Source organism: Rhinolophus sinicus, chromosome 17 (assembly GCF_057876585.1).
Source record: "Rhinolophus sinicus isolate RSI-liver-muscle chromosome 17, RSI-T2T, whole genome shotgun sequence".
Classification (NCBI taxonomy): Eukaryota; Metazoa; Chordata; class Mammalia; order Chiroptera; family Rhinolophidae; genus Rhinolophus; species Rhinolophus sinicus.
Window position 1 is genome coordinate 160,454,480 of NC_142517.1, and position 19,647 is coordinate 160,474,126.

Consider the following 19,647-nt stretch of genomic DNA (forward strand, 5'->3'; position numbering starts at 1 on the left):
ATAAACAAGACTTTTCATAAATATGGGATGGAAGAGAATTCCATTAACCTGATAAAAAGTAGCTGCCAAAAACCTACAGCATCGTTCAGACTGGTGAAAAATTAGAAGTATTTCATTCACAAACATGAATATAATAAGGACGTCCACTGTCACTGGTTCTATTCAACACTGCACTAGAGGTCCTGGCTAGCACAGTAAGAACATAAAAAGAAATTAAAGGTAAGACAGTTGAGAAGAAAGTAACAAAACTGTCAGTTTCCTGAGAACCTGATTATCTACATAGAAAAATCCCCCAAACCCTACAAATGACAATTATTACTATTAAAATTAAAGTTTGGCAAGGTTGCTAAATAGAAGATCAATATATAAAAAAATAATTGAATTTTTACATACTAGCAAAAAATATAGTTAGAAAATCTTAAAAATACACCATTTATAAGACTGGCCAAAAATGTAACAATGTATTTAGGAAGTTGCAAAATGTGCAAATCCTTTAAGAAAAATATTATAAAACTTCATTGAAAGACATTAAAGACATAAATAAATGGAGAGACACTGTCTTCATAGATAGGATAATTTGATACGGTAAATATGTCTGTTCTCTTCAAATTGATATACAGATTTAATGTGATAAATTCCAATAATTCCATTAAGGCTTTTTGTGGAACTTAAGCTGATTCCAAAAGACATGAAAGTGCAAACTGCAAAAAAGAAATAAGATAACCTGAAGAAAAATAATAGAGCTAGAGGATTTGCCCTACCAGCTCTCAAGCATTACTAGTATAGTGGTCAGGTATTAATTAGCCCAAGGATAGAAAAATACAATAGAATAGAAAACAGATCCTAGAAACAGACCTGACTATGAATGTAAACTTGATACACAACAATATTTAATACTGCAGATCTCTGGATAAATGAGGGGCCCTTCAATAAATGGTTCTGGGACAAGTGGTTATTCATGTAAAAAAAATTAAGGATAATAAATGGTATTGGTTTAAGCTGCTAAGTTTGTGGTAATATGTCACACAGCAATAGCAAACAAATATACTCTTTAACATGTGTAGCAGGAGACAGTTTGAAGGATGTTATAGCATCACTTTTCTAGGACTAAAAAAACCTGAAAGAAACAAAAGCCCAGCCAATAGAAAATGGATAAACAAACTGTGGTAAATTTATACAACGAAATATTATATAGTAGTAAAAATAAATGAACATTACACTTTGTAAAGTATGATGTTGAAAAAGTAGACAATTTGTAGAAGAGTACATATACACAACACGATTTAATTTATATCATGCTCAAAAACATTTAAAAGTTAACAATGTTTTATCTACATAAAGAGGAAAGAGGGATCTGGGAACCAGAAGGAGCACATAGGAGACGTCAAAGTTTTAGGAAATGTTCTGTGGTGTTTTTTTAAGTTGATGATAGATATATGGGTATGCCTTTTATAATTATTATTTAAATTAATATATTATGCTATGTTATCTATACATATTCTTTGAATAAATAAAATACTTTTTAAATAAGAGGAATAGTTTGCAAACTTTGTTATCAATCCTTTAATCCTACATCTTTCCAGATTTTGTATATGCATGAATGTATTCCATGTTCAGACAAATAACGTTAAAATATACAGAGAAAAGGAAACACAAGAACCAAACCTGTGGTCAAAAGCCTTAATAATTTCAAAACACATTTCCCAAAGTGACTCCAATCTTACTACAATGACCTCCTAACTGGTCTAGATCCCTCTTGTTCCAGATGCTATTCCCAACTGTCCCTGAGGAGGAATGCTGTGTCACTGCCTTTCCCACATGATCTGACCCATGCCTACTTCCGGGAACTGATTTTATTCCCCTCTTCATATGCACCAGTCATGGAACAGATCCTAACATTCTTTAGCATTAATGTCTAAAATACTACATTGTGTGATGAATAGTTCCCTGTTTTTCACTTGTTCTGGGGAATTTAGGGGGATGTTTATTTGTGGTTCTGCTTTATCGTGTTTCCCCTTGAATCTTTTTTCTTCATCATTATTATCCACTACATTATCCGTGTCAACTCTACCTTCAAAATATATCCTGAGTCTGTCCACTTCTTTCCATCTCTCCTGCTACCACTCCAGTCTAAACATTATCACCTTTTACCTGGACCAACGGAACAGGTACCTGTCTCCTTGCTTCCATCTTGCCCCCATACAGTACCATCTCCACACGATAGCCATAGAGATCTTATAACACAAGTTAGATCATGTCACTCTCCTTTCAAAGCCTCCTATGGCTTCCCATTATAACAGAATAAAATCCAAACTTCCTTCCACCTGACATGACTCGGTTGCAGCCTACCTCTCCAAGTTCATCTCCCTCATGCACACTAAAGAACCACATTGGCCTTCTAACAGTTTTAGCATAAGCCCAGGTTGTTATCGCCTTAGGGACCTGGCATTCAGGCAGGCATCTCTCTGCCTGGTCTAAGGGTACTTAGTTCTTTGCAGACTGACTCTCACCCTTCAGGGCTGAGCTCAAAGTCCACTATTTTGAGAGGCCTTCCCTAACCACTCTGCTAAAGCAGGGTTCCCAACCATTCCCTGTCAAGCACATCACTCTGTTTTATCTTCTTATAAGCACTTATCACTACTTGAAATCTTTTTTTTAAATGTTTATTGTCTATCTCCCCCAACACGTAGGCAGCTTGTCTATCCTGTTCACTGTTATACCCCATGCCAAAATAGTTCCCAGCACATTGTACGTGAAACAATTACACGTTGAATGAATGACCTCTCCTGGCCTTGGTTCAAATTTCTTTGAATGTGTTCAAGTTAAAACCTGAGTGTTGTAAGTATTTATTTGGTTATGCCAAGCTTCTTTAAACAGAGTATATGAACAAAAAGCGTTTTATTAACTTCCGAATTCGTAGATCCTTTTCCTTGTCTTTGAAACGTCATGGCAGAGATAGTTAAGTATTCTATAAACATGACATAGAAACAAAGTGAAAAAAAGAAAAAAAGGAACCAATATTTGTTCTACGGCCAATTAAGAGAAGTAATTTCCAAATCCTAAGCTAGGGATGTCTGTTCATGCCATTTGACCTTCAACAAATGGAAAATATCTATGTTACAGGTAGAACTGTTGAGGATTTAAGTTTTTAAGGTTATTTCTTCTTATTAATATTACAGTTTCCTACTGATTTAAAGATTAAAGGGAGACTAAATCTGCATCTATGTTAAAAGTACTAAATTGCTGATAATAGAGTCTATATATTGTCTTTAGAGTAGCCAGTTCATTCAACATATATTTGCATCCTTAGTACACTGCCTGAACTATGGTTAATGCATATGTATGTTGAATAAATGGACTACCCTAAAAACAATATGTTGGGAAGACAAACGACAATTCTAATACAGTGCAACAACCAACTTATGCAGGTTGACATTATAAAAGTGGAAGGGTTAGGGAAGTGTTTGAGTGGAGCTGTGATATCCGGGATGAGTGTTGAGATAAATAGATAAGAAGAGAGGAAGGGAGCTCCATACAAAGAAAATTTGGAGTGTAAAGGTACACTGGCTGGAGCAAGTGAGCAATATGTCAGAACCACAAGAGCAACTGTAAAGGATGGATGGATAAAGCGATAAGGCTGAAAATGTGGGCATGATGCTACCCTGTGTACTACACTAAGGGATTCAGATTTTGTCCTGTAAGTTCCCTGTCCAGATCCCTAGGATTCCTACATGTAGCCTCAAGGCCAAGAGATTTCTCGCAGACAAACTTTTTATTTTCAATTTGATAAAAATCTAAACAAAAAAAATTGACAAAAAGATACTGTGGATGATCTGGACGAACACCTTTTAATTGATTACTGTCACAAGATTTCAGTTCACACGTTTGTGTTTAGGAGTGCGCTGGCAAACAAGTGGTAGCATTTGTCATTGGCACAGGTTAATGAAATAGCAATGGGGACTACTTTCTGTAAACGATGTTGTCAAGTGAAGGTCAAATGAAATCATGACACATTGGATATAGGAAGGTTTTGCAGTGGTTTAAATGAAGTAGAGAGGTGAGGGCATTCAGTAATCACTCAACACAAAAACCGTACGGACAGGCCTTTCTGCAAGGAAGTTATGCCACAGAGAACAGCGAACATTTCACTTTTAGAGTGTGTTAGGTCCAGCAAAAAGTTTCATTGGTAACAATAAATAAATACTTGTTTGATTTGTTTTACACTTTTGCTGCATTTAACTTATAACTATTTATAACTTAGTTATAAAAACGATACAACATAAGGAGTTCATATATAGTTTTATATTTGCATATATTTAACATACTGAAAATATTTTAAATTAACAATAGAGAATCCTGGCTATCTACATGGGTTTGAGAAATTCTGCTCTGGGTGATTGGGAGCCACTTAAAGATTTTAATAGGAAAATGACAGATCTGTGCTTTAGAAAAATCACTGGCAGCAGTGTGGAGGGTTAGAATTGAAAGTATTTAAGGCAGAAAGGAGGCTATTAATATAATAATGAGATAAAATGGTAAGGCCCTAAATTACTCAGGGGATAAGTGTTAGAATCAAAAGGACATGGTTGGTTATGGGTAAGGAAAAAGAAGGCATCTGTCCCTTGGATGACTTGGTGGTGAGGTAAAGACCACAGGAAGACAAATAGGTGGGGGTCAAGGGGAAGAAGAAAAGATAATGAATTCAGGTCAGCAATGATCTGAATTTCATTTCAGCCAAAGAAAATCCAGTTATCTTTTCTGAGTCCCAGTTTTCTCAGTGACAGCTGCATTCATGAATTACCAAATTAACTATTATAGCGCTCTCTAAAAATAAAGCACTCCACAGTATGCTGTAAATAAGTTATGAAAAATCAGCAAAAGCCCAGGCCCTGAAGGAAATGCAGCAGGGTTACAAGGAGAAATGGCAAATTTTTACAAGCACTTAAATTGTGACCCAATGCGCTCACCCAGTATAGCACTTATTGCTCTGTCAGTCACATGCCATCTCTCCCTTGCATACTGAACAAGAGGTAGCATGCCAAGCCCACTTGGGAGCTACAAACACTGCACCCTCAAAAGACTTACAAGCAAAGCAATGGGACACATCTGGTGCATGATTACCGAAAAGGTAGCGTAGTGGCAACTCTGACACTACAGGCAGGGCTAGTTATTTTATGTTAGTTTTAGTTAGAGGAATCAACGTGGAATATCTTATGCAGTCCGACAAGAATGTAAACATTTCATATTTCCCCAATAAGAAGGGGGGAAAGTCGAGAGGAAGGAAAATGCAGCAATTACCGCAACTGTTTGTGTCCTCGCGAGCCACAGAAGGGTGGGCCTCTGGGAAACAGTCCTTCAACCCGTTTGGTGGGAATGCCAGCATCTTCCACTAATAACTCATACTGTGCTTCCCAGAAAATAAGACCTAGCTGGACAATCAGCTCTAATGCGTCTTTTGGAGCAAAAATTAATATAAGACCCGGTCTTAATTTACTATAAGACCGGGTCTTATATTAATTTTTGAGCTTATTTTACTATAAGACCAGGTCTTATACTAATTTTTGCTCCAAAAGATACATTAGAGCTGATTGTCCGGCTAGGTCTTATTTTCAGGGAAACACGGTAATACAAAAGCATACGGTTTATAGAACCAAAATATTTAACCTCATCCATATCGTCCAACGTGCGATTGAAGGAAAAGCCTTGGGTGCGTACCTTTAGCACAGGGCACTGCTTTAGGGGGAGGTCGTACTGACACATGTGCCAGAAAGTCGGGGCTGAGAGGCGTGCGGATACGCGGGCAGCAAGGGACAGCTCCCAGAGTGCCCTGCGCGCACAGGTAACAGCGCCCCCACACTTCTCCTCTGCGCCGCGTGCAGACCGGAAAGGCGGGCCAACCCTACAGCGCAGCCTCCGCCCGGCAAGAGGCGGGGCAGAGCGGGGCGGGGCCGCCAGTGCTCTGTACCTGCCTGATGGGAACTGTAGTTCTGACACTGGGAACTACATTTCCCAGTGAGGGAACGGCTCAGGCTCGCAGCGCGTTACGGGGCGGGCGCACTGTCCGCAGCCGGGTCCAGAGGCTGAGCGTGTTTGGAGGGCAGGCCGGAAAGGGGGTATCTTTTCTTTCCCTCTTCTCGGTGTTCAGGCGGTGCCGGCTCTGTCTTCCCTCCCCCCACTGCCGTGTGCCCCGTCTGGCTTCTCCGTGTTAAGTTTTTCCTGGTTCCCGTAGAGAGTTGGGGCCTCAAGGGTCCGAAGTAGCGACCGCTGCCCCGCGCAAGAGTTAGGGGCGCGCCCCTCATAGGCCCTGCCAACCCCGCGGCCCGGCCCTTGCCTCGATGGGTCCAACCCGAAAGCCCAACGTGTGCCACCGGCTGAGTCGCCGGGCGCTGGGCTTCTTCTCGCGCGACGCAGGCGTGGTGCAGAGGACGAACCTGGGCATCCTGCGGGTGCTGGTGTGCCAGGTGACTGCCCACCGGCCGGGAGCGGGATGAAGGGCTGCGAGGCGCCTGGTGGTCAAGCCTTCTGCTGGGGGGCACTTTTTACGCGGTAGAGCCCCCTTTTAAGAAGGTCGTATATGATGGGGAGAGGAATCCATGCCTTGAACCGGGGGGATTAGTAGATATTAATATGACCCCCACCCCCCCGGGTGCTTTCAGTTTTTTAAGCTTCTTATGCCTTCCTGCAAACAATCTAAAAGTTGGTCACCCCGATTAAACCAAAATGAGAATAAAGCAGAGGAAGAATTGACTATAATGTTTTTGAATACCGTCTGTGAAATTTATTTGAAAACTCTAAATTTTAACTATGCAACATAAAATTAGTGCACAGTAGGGGCTTCTGAGTAATTCCCTAAACTGAAATTCTTTGTGTCTTTCAGGAAAGTACTAAATTTAAGAATGTTTGGACAACTCATTCCAAGTCACCTATAGCCTATGAGAGAGGAAGAATATATTTTGATAATTATCGGTGCTGTATCAGCAGGTATCTTGGGGGGGGCGGATTTTTTTTGCGGTAAATCACCCCACTGTTGATCTTACATCTTATTTTTAAGGAGCCGCATGCCTATATTAGAGCTTAGTGAAGTAGGAGAATGGAAAAATGGATCCAGAGTAAGAGTAGGTGGTAAAATGCATGTAATTTTAAGACCCAGTTAAATTGAAAGTTGCCAATTTCATGTTTGTAAATACCATTTAAAGCAAAATTACTTTGTAGTTCAGGAAAAATAGATTGCTCTCAGAGCACTGTGTAGTATTTTATTCTGCTTAGAAGATACCAGAGTCAAGTGAGCCGGGTACCTAGTAATTAGATGCTGCTTTAGACAAGAATATCTGCCTATGTTTTGTTTTGGAAGTACTTGCCTTTTTTAAGAGAAAAATTTCACAATTTTGCCACATTTGCTTTATTTATTTCATCCTCTCCCTTTTCCTTTATCTCTTTGCTAAGTATTTTAAAGCATATTCTAAACATCGTGCCATACTTAAGTTTGCTTCTCTAAAAAAATGGGCATTTTCTTTTTTTAAATAGCTTTATTAAGGTATGATTCTCTTATCATACATGTCACCCATTTAAAGCATACTATTCAGTGATTTTAGTTCATTGAAATTCATATTGAATTTGATGAATCATTGGTGGTTCATATTGGTAACCATCACTACAGTTAATTTTAGAACACTTTCATCACCTCAGAAAGAAACCCTATACCCTTTAGCTATCACCCCAATTCCTCCATCCCCCTCAGCCCTAAGCAGCTACTAGTCTACTTTCTGTCTCTATAGATTCACCTATTCATCTCTTTCATATAAATTGAATCACATAATATGTGGTCCTTTGTGACTGGCTTCTTAGTAGATTACCAGTTTATTGTAAAAGGAACAGCCAGATGAAAGATGGGAAGGAGCATGGAGCATCCATGCTTTCTGAACATACCTCTCTCCCTAAACCTCCACATATTCACCCACCCAGAAGTTCCTTTCCTCTTCTAATATATATGTTTAATGCTTACATTTCCCTCTACGCGTTGTTTTTGCTGCATCCTACAAATACTGATCTGTTCTATATTCATTTTCATTTCATTTAAAATATTTTAAAATTTCTCTTGAGATGTCTTTGACTCCTGTGTTAATTAGAAGTGTGTTGTTTAATCTTCAAATATTTGGGGATTTATCAGCTATTTTCTGTTACTGATTTTTAATTTAATTCGATGGTGGTCTGAGAACGTACTTTGTATTATTTCTAGTCTTTAAATTTGTTAAGATAAGTTTTATGGCCCAGATTGTGGTCTGTCTTGGTGAATGTTTCATGTGAGCTTGAGAAAAATGTGTATTCCGTTATTGTTGACTAAAGTATTCTATAGATGTCAATTAGATACAGTTGATTGATGGTACTGTTCAGTTCAAGTATATCCTCACTTTCTGCTTGCTGGATTTGTCAGTTACTGATAGAGGTTGTATTGAAATGTCCAAGTAATAGTGGCTTCATCTGTTTCTCCTTGTGTTCTATCAGTTTTTGTCTCATATTTTGATACTCTTCTTAGATCCATACACATTAAAAATTTTTATGTCTTCTTGAGAAGTAACCACTTTACTATTATGTAATGCCACTTTTTATCCCTGATAATTTTCCTTGTTGAAGTCTCCTTTGTCTGAAATTAATGTGTAGCTACTCTAGCTTTCTTTTGATTAGTGTTTCCATGTATATGTTTCTCCATCCCTTTTCTTTGACCCTATGTATCTTTATATTTAAAGTGGGTTTCTTGTAGGTAACGTATATTTGGGTCTTGTTTTGTTCATCCACTCTGACAGTCTCTGTCTTTTAATAGGTATATTAGATCATTCACATTCGTGATTATTGGTATAGTTCATTTAGTACTTACCCATATTTGTAACTATTTTCTATTCATTGCCTTTATTCTTTGGTTTTTTGTCTTTTATTCTTTCTCTGTGTTCTCTGGCTTTAATTGAGCATTTTATGTGATCCATTTTTTCTCCACTTAGCATATCAGTGATACTTCTTTTTAAAATTTTTTTAGTGGTTGCCTTATAACTTGGAGTATACATTATAACTAATCTAAGTAACACTGTACCTCTTCATTGGTAGTGCAGCTACTTTATAATAAAGAATTTCTAATTCTTACTGCCTTTTATAATATTGTTGTTATTCATTTTACTTATCCATAAACTATAATCACTGAAAAACCTTGTTGCTATTATTATTGACAAGTTTTTATCTGTTAAATCAATTAAGAATAAGAAAACTAAAGGATTTTGTTTTACCTTCATTTATTCCTTCTCTAACACACTTCATTTATGTGGATCTGAGTTTATGACCTATATTATTTTTCTTCTCTCTGAAGAACTTCTTTGAAAATTTCTTTTAAGGCAGATCTATTGGCAGCACGTTTCCTCAGTTTTTGCCTGAGAAAGTCTTATTTCTCCTTGACTTTTGAAGGATAATTTCTTGGGATACAGAATTCTAGGTTGGTGGGGTTTTTCTTTTATCATTTTAAATATCTCACTTCACTCTGCTTGCTTCCATGGTTTCTGAGCAGAAGTCCAGTGTAATTCTCATCTTGTTCCACTGTAAGTGAGGTGCTTTTTGTCCCCTGGATTCTTTCAAGGTGTTCTCTTTATTTTTTATTTTCTACAATTAGAATGTGATATGCCCAAGTGTAGATTTTTTGGTATTTATTATTCGTGGTGTTCTCTAAGTTTCCTGAATATGTGGTTTGATATCTAACATTAATTTAGGACAATTCTTAGCCATTATTATTTCAAGTATTTTTTCTGTTTTGTTCTCTCTTTCTTCTCCTTGTGCTATTTCCGTCGTACACATATTTTTTCTAGTTGTCTCACAGTTCTTGGATATTCTGTTTTTCTTTTTTCATTCTTTATTTGTTCTAGGTAGGAAGTTCCTTTTTCACTTTTCTTTCTAGTTTGGGAAGTTTCTATTGACATATCTTCAAGCTTACTGATTCTTTACCTGGGTGTATCTAGTCTACTGATGAACCCATCAAAGACATTCTTCATTTGTGTTAGAGTGCTTTTGATTTCTAGCATTTCCTTTTGATTTTTTTCTTAAGCCTTTTTATCTCTGCTTAATTACCCATCTGTTCTTCCTTGTCCACTTTTTTCATTAAAGTCCTTAGCAAATTAATCATAGTTATTTTAAATTTCCAATCTGATAACTCCCAAATCTCTACCATATCTAAATCTTATTCTGATTCTCTTCAAACTTTGTATTTTGCATTTTAGCATGCCTTGTAATTTTTTGTTGAAAGTTGTATGTGGTGTCAGGTAAAAGGAATGATGGCAAATAGGTGTTTAGAGTGAGGTTTTATGTTTATCTGCCTAGGACTTAGACTGTGTTTGTAGCTGTGTCAGAGGCTAAAATTTCCTCTAGCCTCCTTGTTTTTGTCTCCCCAGTGCTGATTCCAGTGGCTTGCGCCGGGGTTTGCTTCTGGTAAGCTGTGATTCTTGGTATCCAACCTCTCTCTCCAGTGTTGGGGGCGGCTGCCCTGTAGCCTCAAGCCTTTGATGGACCTAATAAGAATTGTTGATTTTCAGTTTGTTGAGCTTTTTTATTGTTGTGAGGATCGGAATGATGACTTCCAAGCTCTTTACATGTTGGACCAGAAACCAGAAGTTAGAGAGGATAGGTTTTTAGATAGTCAAAATTTATTCTGACCCCAGGAGGGCTCTTTCCAGCAATCTCTTTCTGGTTCTCTCAAGCAAATTAGCCAACCTACAGTTTAGCCTGTATGGCCAATGAATCTACCAGTCTCTTACCATTTGCCTTTCATCACAACCTGTACTGGTTTTGAGAGTACCCATAGGCTTTAGAACTTCTCCATACTCCGTTGTAAATGAAGTCAGTTCCTCTGGGAAGAGACTAGAGCCTATATGCTTCTCCCCCGGGCAAAATCTTTGAGCCAAGGCTCTGGAGGTGTGGTGGTGGTTGTCAGTGATACTCTTTTCTCTGAGTGACTACCCTACTCTAAAAGCTGAGCACTTGGGTATGGAGCAGGCATTCACCTCAAGTCTTCTTGCCTCTTTAAGTGTGGAACCACAGCTTTATGAGATGAGGTAAAGGTTCCAGTGTTCTTAGGCATGCCACACATGAGGTAGACCCTCTAGCCCATGGGTAGGGGCTGGTGGAAGAAGGGATCCCCACCTCTTGACTGCTCTCACCTAGCACTCAGAATCAGCAACAAGTAGCTGGGGGCTAGATGACAAATGTTATCATCCTGTCCCTCAGGAAGGTAGCTCTCGGAGCTGGGGTACAGGGAGCCCTGTGCTCTTGGCTGTACCGGTCTGGAGTGGAGTTTTCATCTTGCTGAGCTGAGAATGGTGGGGAGGGAGCACATCCTAGTGCAAATACCACTATTTGCACGAGACTCAGTATTCTTGCTGAGCTCTAGCAGATTTTCTTGAATAAATGTTTCTTCACTTGCTGTATGCCCCAAGGACCATTTCCAGAGACTTTAAAATAGTTGTCCTTTTATAATTCCCACCACTCTTCCTGGGTGGCATGCCCATAGAGCGCCTCTTGCTGTCATGCTGGAAGTGGAAATCTGGACATTTTCTTATAGGAACATGTTATCATTCATAGCAAAATTAGCAATAATTCTTTGCTATCATTTAATGCCCATTTTGTAACTTTCCCAATTTAGAGGTATTTGCTTTAATTAAAAAAAAATAAAGTGGCATTGATTGGTAGTTTAATGGTAAGTAGTGTTGGAGTTCTTTAATATGCGATTTAAGGGTATTTCCCCCATAAGTTAGAGTCACATGTGAGATTGTTTTCATTCCTGTTAAATTCTGTTTGATTTAACCCTTTGAATCAGTGAAAGAACATCAAAGGCAATTAAATCATTCCCCTGAAAATTTTTTCTAAATAGTAGTTTAATTTTAAAGTTCATCAGTTAAAGAAATGAAAACATCTATTATCACATCTCAGTAGTAATTAAAGAAATATAAATTAAACGTAAGAGACTGTTTTCCACATCAAAAATACAGTGTTCAATATTGACGGAAGTATAAACTTGTTCAACCTTTCTGAAAGGCATTTTGGGAGTAAAAAAACCTTAGAGGGTATTTCCATTTTTATCCGTTAATTTTCATTCTAAAATAATAGGATTCTTTTTATCTAAATAACTTTCATTTTAAAATATTGGAGTAACACATAGGAATGCCATGGAATTTTATTCATAGTAAATGTTCAAGGGTAAAGAAAGAATTCAATAATGATCCTGTTTTGGAAAATAATCTGTAGGTAGGTATATGGATATAAACAAAAACTAGAGGGAAATGATCCAAAAAGTTAATAATGGTTATTTTTGGTGGTTTTATAATCTATTTTAATTTCATTATATTTTTCAGATTTGTTTTCTGTGAATGTGTATTATGAATTCTGTGGTCAGAAAAAAAATGTTCACATTTAGTTGAGTAGAGGATAGCCAAGTAGCAAACTATATTTTGGTATTTTAAATCTTTGACTAGAAAAAAGTCACTCACACCTGAGCAAACGCTATCTCAGTTATCAAGAATAATCATTTATTTTTCATTTTTCTCAGTGTTGCATCACAGCCAAGAAGACTTTATGAAATGCCAAAATGTTCCAAATCAGAAAAAATAGAGGATGCTTTACTGTGGGAATGCCCAGTGGTAAGACTTGTCTTTAGGCATTTGTTTCTAAAGCATTTAGCCTAGGACTGATTATTGTTAATATATTTTATAAGGGAATAAAACTTAAATATCATAGTGATTCCTTAATCTTGAAAGGAATCAAGAAGAGTTTATCTTTTGATTATCATTTTTCCTTATGAGACAATATCTATATTTAAAAAAAATTATATATTAAGAATATATTTTTAAAATTTGATACCATTTTTAAATCTTAAAAACTAGAAAAATATGAACTGATTGCAAGTTCTATAAGCAGTATAAACTAGATTATAGTTAGTGTTTAAGAAATCATTCTACTTAATATACTGAAACAAAATATTTATTTTGTTACATGTTATGGGCAACAGTGATGTCATGGCTCTTTGAAAGTGGATTCTTATGAGTTTCCTCCACAAATCTTATTAGGAAAATAATAAGATAAAAGTAAAAAATAAAATAATAAGCTAATTTTATCAGACTAGCATTGCCCCAGTGTGTATTTTTCAGAACATTGTTTTCATAAGATGTTGCTATCTTATAGTTGCTAAAAGAGTTAGGAGGAATTGGGTCGTAGACAAATAAATTTGGGATATTCTGAGTTTAAAAGGATAAACAAGTTTATTTGTAGAATTACTTCTCAGAGTCTTTAATACTAATAATATGTATAGTAATACTAATGTTCATGTTAATTGTCAAACCATTTTCCTAAACTCTTTATCATATGACATCCTTTTTTGAGGTATATTTCTAAATATTAGTCTTCCATGGGATCAGTGTTCTAAGAAATACACTTAGGAAAAATTGCAATAGATTAATTAGGTCTTTGATTTGGCTGATTGTTCTTTAGGAAGAATATTAGAACTCACAATATGTGACCAGAAATAATGTTTAAAGGATAAGAAGACTATACATTGAATTTACTATTAAAATTACTTTTTAAAAAAAACTTATTTTTACATAAAATTGTATTTTCCTGGAGCTACAGTTTTCTTTTCCCCTGGACACTTACTCTCTGTTCATGGAAGGCTCCTTTTCACAAATCAGAAAGCTTTAAATCTATGTTTTCTTCTCCAACTTCTTACTGAAAGCTAAAAATAACTGTTGCACCCCAACATGTAAAGCCTTTTAATCCATTTTTAATGGTGCAAGGAGGAGGATGACAGATTTTTTAATTGAGAAAGGTTTTGAAGACACTAGTACAAAGCCACCAAAATTTTAGAGCAATCTTGTAAAAATAAAGATTTTAGAAACCTAATTCCTAGCTTTACTTCCCTTTAAACATTTTGTTCTCATTTGAAGTGAAGCGAGATTGTCCATTAAGAAAAACTAAGCAGCATATTGCATTGTTTTTAACATACTGATGTGAAACTATGTTTAAATTAGCATGCTTCTTTTCTGAGACAATGTATGCAGTATAACTTTGGGTTTTGGAAAACAGTTCAAACCTATTATATATGCCCCTCCATATTCTCTTTTTTAACATAAGCAAGGTTTAAATAGCACACTTTTTTTCTTTCTTTCTTTCTTTTTTTTTTTTTAAAGATTTTATTGGGGAAGGGGAATAGGACTTCATTGGGGAACAGAGTGTACTTCCAGGACTTTTTTCCAACTCAAGTTGTCCCTTCAATCTTAGTTGTGGAGGGTGCCATTCAGCTTCAAGTTGTCCTTTCAGTCTTAGTTGTAGAGGGCACAGCTCAGCTCCAGGTCCAGTTGCCGTTGCTAGTTGCTAGTTGCAGGGGGCACAGCCCACCATTCCTTGCGGGAGTCGAGCCGACAACCTTGTGGTTGAGAGGACGCGTTCCAACCAACTGAGCCATCTGGGAGGCAGCTCAGCTCAAGGTGCAGTGTTCAATCTTTAGTTGCAGGGGGCGCTGCCCACCATCCCTTGCGGGACTCGAGGAATTGAACTGGCAACCTTGTGGTTGAGAGCCCACTGGCCCATGTGGGAATCGAACCTGCAGCCTTCGGAGTTAGGAGCATGGAGCTCTAACCGCCTGAGCCACCAGGCTGGCCCTAAATAGCACATTTTTAAAAACTTAAAAATGTTCATGAGATGCTACATATATAAGACACCACAGGATAAAAAATTTACATCATTGCCTGTGAATTTAGTGTAGGACTTCCAGTAGTTATAAACGTAAAAATACCCATACATACAAAACCAAAACACAAAAAATCCCTAAAAAACACCCTCATTTTTACCCCTAACAAGACAAATTTTTAGGAGCATATATTGAAATACTTATGCCATCATTTTTTTCTGTTCACTTATAGCCTAAGATAATACTAGAAATACTAGATTAATTTCAACTTCCCTATCCTTAACATTCCTTTTAGAACTTCCTTTTTATTCCATAAATCAAAGTAGAACCTTTTGCTTCTCTTTCTCTTCCTGCCTTAGACTTCCACCTTGTGGTAGCTGTTCGGTGGCAGGTATGCCCAAGCAGCTATCTTCTCCCTTTTGGGGGCGTAATTCATTGGTGACGTAGGTCATCTTTAAAACCAGGTCCATCTTCTGTTCTCTGGCTGCCTTGATCCTGGATTCCAGCTTTTTCATTTGGGGTTGGAATAGAGTCACAATGGATAATGGGATAATTTTCCCTTTTGCCATTTTGATTTCTATCAAAAGGAAAACAAGTCTTAGAATAAAGAAACGTCTGTTCTAGCCGATAACTCCTAATTGCTATGCTATTCTATATAGTTTTAAGAACTTATCACTGTTATCATAACAGTATCATTAGTACTATTGCTACTCTTAATGATGATAGGTTAATATTTGTTAAATACTTAATGATAAATAATAATAAGTAATAATAAGTTATTTCAGGTACTGTTTAAGCACTTTATATAAATAAACTCAATAAGTTAATGATGAAAATATCTACCCACAATCTTATGTTTCCTTGTCTTAATTCTCTATTTACTATTCTTTACTATTTTACTATTTACTATTTTGCTATTTACTGTTCTTCTTTGGTTTACTTATTTGATTATTTCTTTAAGTGTTTAGCTATTTTATATGGACACTGAGATTGTTCATGACCAAGTAGTTTCATTTTTACACCTCATTTTTTTAGGGGGAAATGCCGGCCAGTCCATCAGATTATAAATCCTCACTCATAGCACTGACTGCTCATAACTGGCTACTTCGTATATCAGCAACTACAGGAAAAGTCCTTGAGAAAATATATCTTGCCTCATATTGCAAATTCAGGTATTATCTGTGACTTTATTATAAAAATTTGAGACTTGTAGCCCAGGACATTTCAAGGTTGGTTTGTTTTGGGTTTTTTTAGTTTCCATTGTATATCTGTATCTTCATTTATAAACCTGTTCTCTTTTTTCTCCCCTCATGATTACATTTGAAGATCTGCAGATAGAGAGACCCTATATAATTTTCTTTGTATCCCTCATAAGTAACTAACCTATATTAGTTGGCAGATAAACTTAAAAAATAATTTCCTGTGTTTCCCATCTACAAATAGCATTTTATATGTAGGATGTACTTTATTGTAGATTTTCCTGAAGGCTTGTCTGTTTCAGTTAAATTACCTGCCTAGTACAATCTAAGAACTGTTATTTTAATTATTGGTTTTATAAATTAGATATAAATTTTTGGAGTGAATGTGTGCATTTAAAATGTGAAAGTAACATTTTTAATGCTTTTTATAACTTCCATTTTAAAGCAGCAATGGTGGTTTTGTGTTTTCTAAATTTTCAATACTGTTAGATCAAACACTTTATTGAAACTCTAGGAGAATTAAAGTGATATATTTTACAGAATTATATTCATGTAAGTATCTCAAGGGAATTCTTTTAGCTATTTGTTTTTAAAATACTTGGCTTTTATAATTTAATTAACTAAAAACTGTTTACTTATAAAGTAGCTATAATATTTCAATTTTAAGTATTAGGAAACTGACCCAAATGAATAAACTTCTTTTCATTCTTTTAAAAGATATTTGAGCTGGGACACTCCTCAAGAAGTCATTGCAGTCAAGTCAGCCCAGAATAAAGGTTCAGCATTGGCCCGGCAGGTAGACACCTTTAAATATTCAATAAAATGAAAAATTTGTTTCCATAGGCATTTGTTGGCAGATTTGTCATGAAAGAACTAATGATCTTTGCTTTCTGAAGCATCCTATAAAATTGTTTACCACAAGTTTCAGAAATTCCCTTCAAGCCGTTCTGGGATAGTACAACAGATTATTTTACATTCCGTAGTAGAAAGAAATTGACTGGACCTTATTCTTCAAAGTAAGGAAGTGATCCTGTTCAAGCAGAGAAATCACTCAAGATTTTATTGTTGATGTTTTTTTCTCATTTCATATAAATATGTCAGTGTAGTGTCAGATGATAATGACTGTGATTACTATGTGTCTTTTGATTAGGCTCTTCATTGTTAGAATTCCAATTTACCATATAAATTATTAATAATGTATTACATTAAAATATATATTAATTTGTATTATATAGTAATATACAATATAAAATATATTTCGTTTTATAGTATATGAAATGTTTTTGTTGTACAGTATATAAAATATGTTTTGTTGTTAAGAAATGTTTAGTGTTATGTTTACTTTTATAAATTTTTGTGTATATGTGCATGTGTGTGTATGAAGGGCTGAAGGTATAGTGGACATATTTTAAATCTCTATGCCTATATCCTACTTAAATAACTGCAATGTACGAGTAGATAGATGGATATTTTCAATTCATGAAAACGTCTACACAGCTGCATGCTAGGACAGGTAGATGTGTTCAACTCATGAAAACAGAGTGTTTCTGAAATACTCTTGAGAGCTGCCTATAATGTTAGTCTTTCCTTCTAGACGGGCATTCAACAGCCTGTTTTGCTGTACCTTGCCGTGTTCCATGTTCTACCTTTTTCACTCATAGGGATTCTGGAGATCAGCAAAAAGGTATGAACTCATTTCTGACTTAATTGCAACATTAATTTTTTTGACAATAAGATGTAATGTCATCATTTAATTGCTTATTAGGTGTTTTGATTGCAAGTGTTCCCCTGACTGTAAAAAGCTTGCTGACCTAGTTTATTTCATGTCAAAATATGAGAACATTTAACATGGGAGGAAAGCCTAATCATCCCTTTATCTTTCTGCATGTTTTTATGCCTCTCAAGTGGATAGTGTTGAATACCTGTGGTCATTAACAAACCACTATTTTATAAAATTATGAGATGAGTAAGGTATTTTTTTAGAGGACTGTTCCAAAGCTTGTTAGAAATGATCATTAAAGAAAGGTGAAAACCTGCAACAAAATGCCTCATTTTAATTGTAAGGTATAGATCTAAAACTTTTGATATATAAACAAACTTTACAATTACGTATTTAAATTTTGCAACTCATTCAGTTTTGGGTTTTGTTGTTGCTGTTCTTCTTGATTTGTGGGGTGGTTGTATGGGAGGAAAGAAAGAACAGATTTCCTTTGAGCAAAAAATAAATAGTCTACTTTCCTCTAAAACAACTGTTGTTACTTATTCTGGGTAGTTATTTGTTGTTCTAATCTACTAGTCTATAATCAAGCACCTATAAGGTATTATCGAAGACAGTTCTTGAGGATCCACTAATATTCATAAATAAGATGAGTGGATTTTTAAAAGTTTATATTGTATAAGCATAATACACTAAACTGCCTAAAGCCTAAAAATATAATAGTAGTTATTTGTTAATTGTTTTTGTACCAGGTAGTTTGAGCATTTTATAACATTGTAACATAAAATGGATTCAACTAGGAAGTTAAGCAGGTAGTAAGTGGTGGGAGCTGGAATTTGAACCTCGATTTGACTCCAAAATATAACCCGAATTTTCAAATAGAGTGGCTACTTTCTTATAGCACTCATTATTGGAAACTATGTTTGTATTACTCAAGTCCTTCCCTCAAAACTGGGGAAGGAGGATCATTGAACAAAAAGTCATGAGCTAGTCAAGATCAAAGCAAACCGTAACTTACCTTCAAAGGGGTGACCAAAACACATAACTCATGAATGTCATTGTTCTCGTGTTTGTGGATTAACTAATTGTGTATGCTTATTACAGTCTACAACAGGAATGAACACTTAGCAAAGTTTTAAATTGTTTCTATTTATTCTCACATGTCCAAGATTATCATTTGAGGGATTATAGTTTCTTCGAATTGAAGTATACCTTTCACTTACCATGCGTGATAAGGCTAGCCAAGGGCCAGGTTTAGAATATACTTTAAGCCATTTATTGGGGTAGTAAATCTTCACTAATTTGTCTTGAGTAGAAATAGAAACAGATTTTCACTTAATTTCTAATTCTTCCATTGCTATGACTATTTGCCATTGCTATGTTGGCTTTTGCTAAATATTAAAATAGGCACAGAATCAAGTTCTTTATCACAGCTCTCTAGAGAATCATGAAAGGGTTCAGTGCATAAAACAGAAACAGAAAGGGAACAATGAACCAAAGTCTTACTCAAGGTCAGCTAGGCTAAATGCCTCAGTAGGTGTTTGGTATTTAACATGTTTAGTTTTTATATGACCAAACAATTAAACAGTATTAGAGATTTAAAGAACAAAGTAAGGATAAAACTCTGGAGTTGGCTATTTCTCATTAGAATTACTTTCTTAGATCTAATCTTTTCACCCTCTAATTAGCTGAAAAATAAGTCTCTTTATAAATAGCATTTTAGCATAAATAACAGGTCCCTGGCAGGATCTGCATGGTAGAGTAAATACTCATTTAGAATTAGATGGACTTAGTGTATGCCTGTATCTATGAGGAATAGGATTTGTTATTAAAAGACACTGACAACACTGTAAAGCAAATGCATGAAGCAAACAAATGCTGCCGTGGCATTCTGAGGGGTTTGTACTACACTCCCATTAGCGCTCTAGTCTGAGACTCCAGGGGTGTACCCCCTCACCCCTAATAACGCCATACTTTCAAGTTTCTAAATTATAATTAAGTTATAATGCTGGGCAGCAGTGTTTTAG

At 36.0% G+C, this 19,647-nt stretch overlaps 2 protein-coding genes across 4 annotated transcripts in view; one reads left to right on the top strand and one right to left on the bottom strand.

Moving 5' to 3' along the window:
* The window catches only part of METTL8 (methyltransferase 8, tRNA N3-cytidine), a 71,235-nt gene extending 65,340 nt beyond the window's left edge, over nucleotides 1-5,895 (bottom strand). Inside the window, exon 1 of one of the 3 annotated variants that reach the window (XM_074337939.2) lies at nucleotides 5,716-5,895. In XM_074337939.2, coding sequence (XP_074194040.2) covers nucleotides 5,716-5,760 — 45 coding nt within the window. In that variant the 5' untranslated portion in view covers nucleotides 5,761-5,895. The remainder of the gene's footprint in view (nucleotides 1-5,715) is intronic. The other 2 variants (XM_019727416.3, XM_019727414.3) reach the window with 2 other exon arrangements.
* Nucleotides 5,896-6,024: 129 nt separating this feature from the next.
* Nucleotides 6,025-19,647, top strand: part of DCAF17 (DDB1 and CUL4 associated factor 17) — a 35,511-nt gene continuing 21,888 nt past the window's right edge. Inside the window, exons 1-6 of the mRNA XM_019727419.3 lie at nucleotides 6,025-6,461; nucleotides 6,878-6,981; nucleotides 12,572-12,662; nucleotides 15,740-15,876; nucleotides 16,621-16,699; nucleotides 17,498-17,587. Coding sequence (XP_019582978.1) covers nucleotides 6,336-6,461; nucleotides 6,878-6,981; nucleotides 12,572-12,662; nucleotides 15,740-15,876; nucleotides 16,621-16,699; nucleotides 17,498-17,587 — 627 coding nt within the window. The 5' untranslated portion in view covers nucleotides 6,025-6,335. The remainder of the gene's footprint in view (nucleotides 6,462-6,877; nucleotides 6,982-12,571; nucleotides 12,663-15,739; nucleotides 15,877-16,620; nucleotides 16,700-17,497; nucleotides 17,588-19,647) is intronic.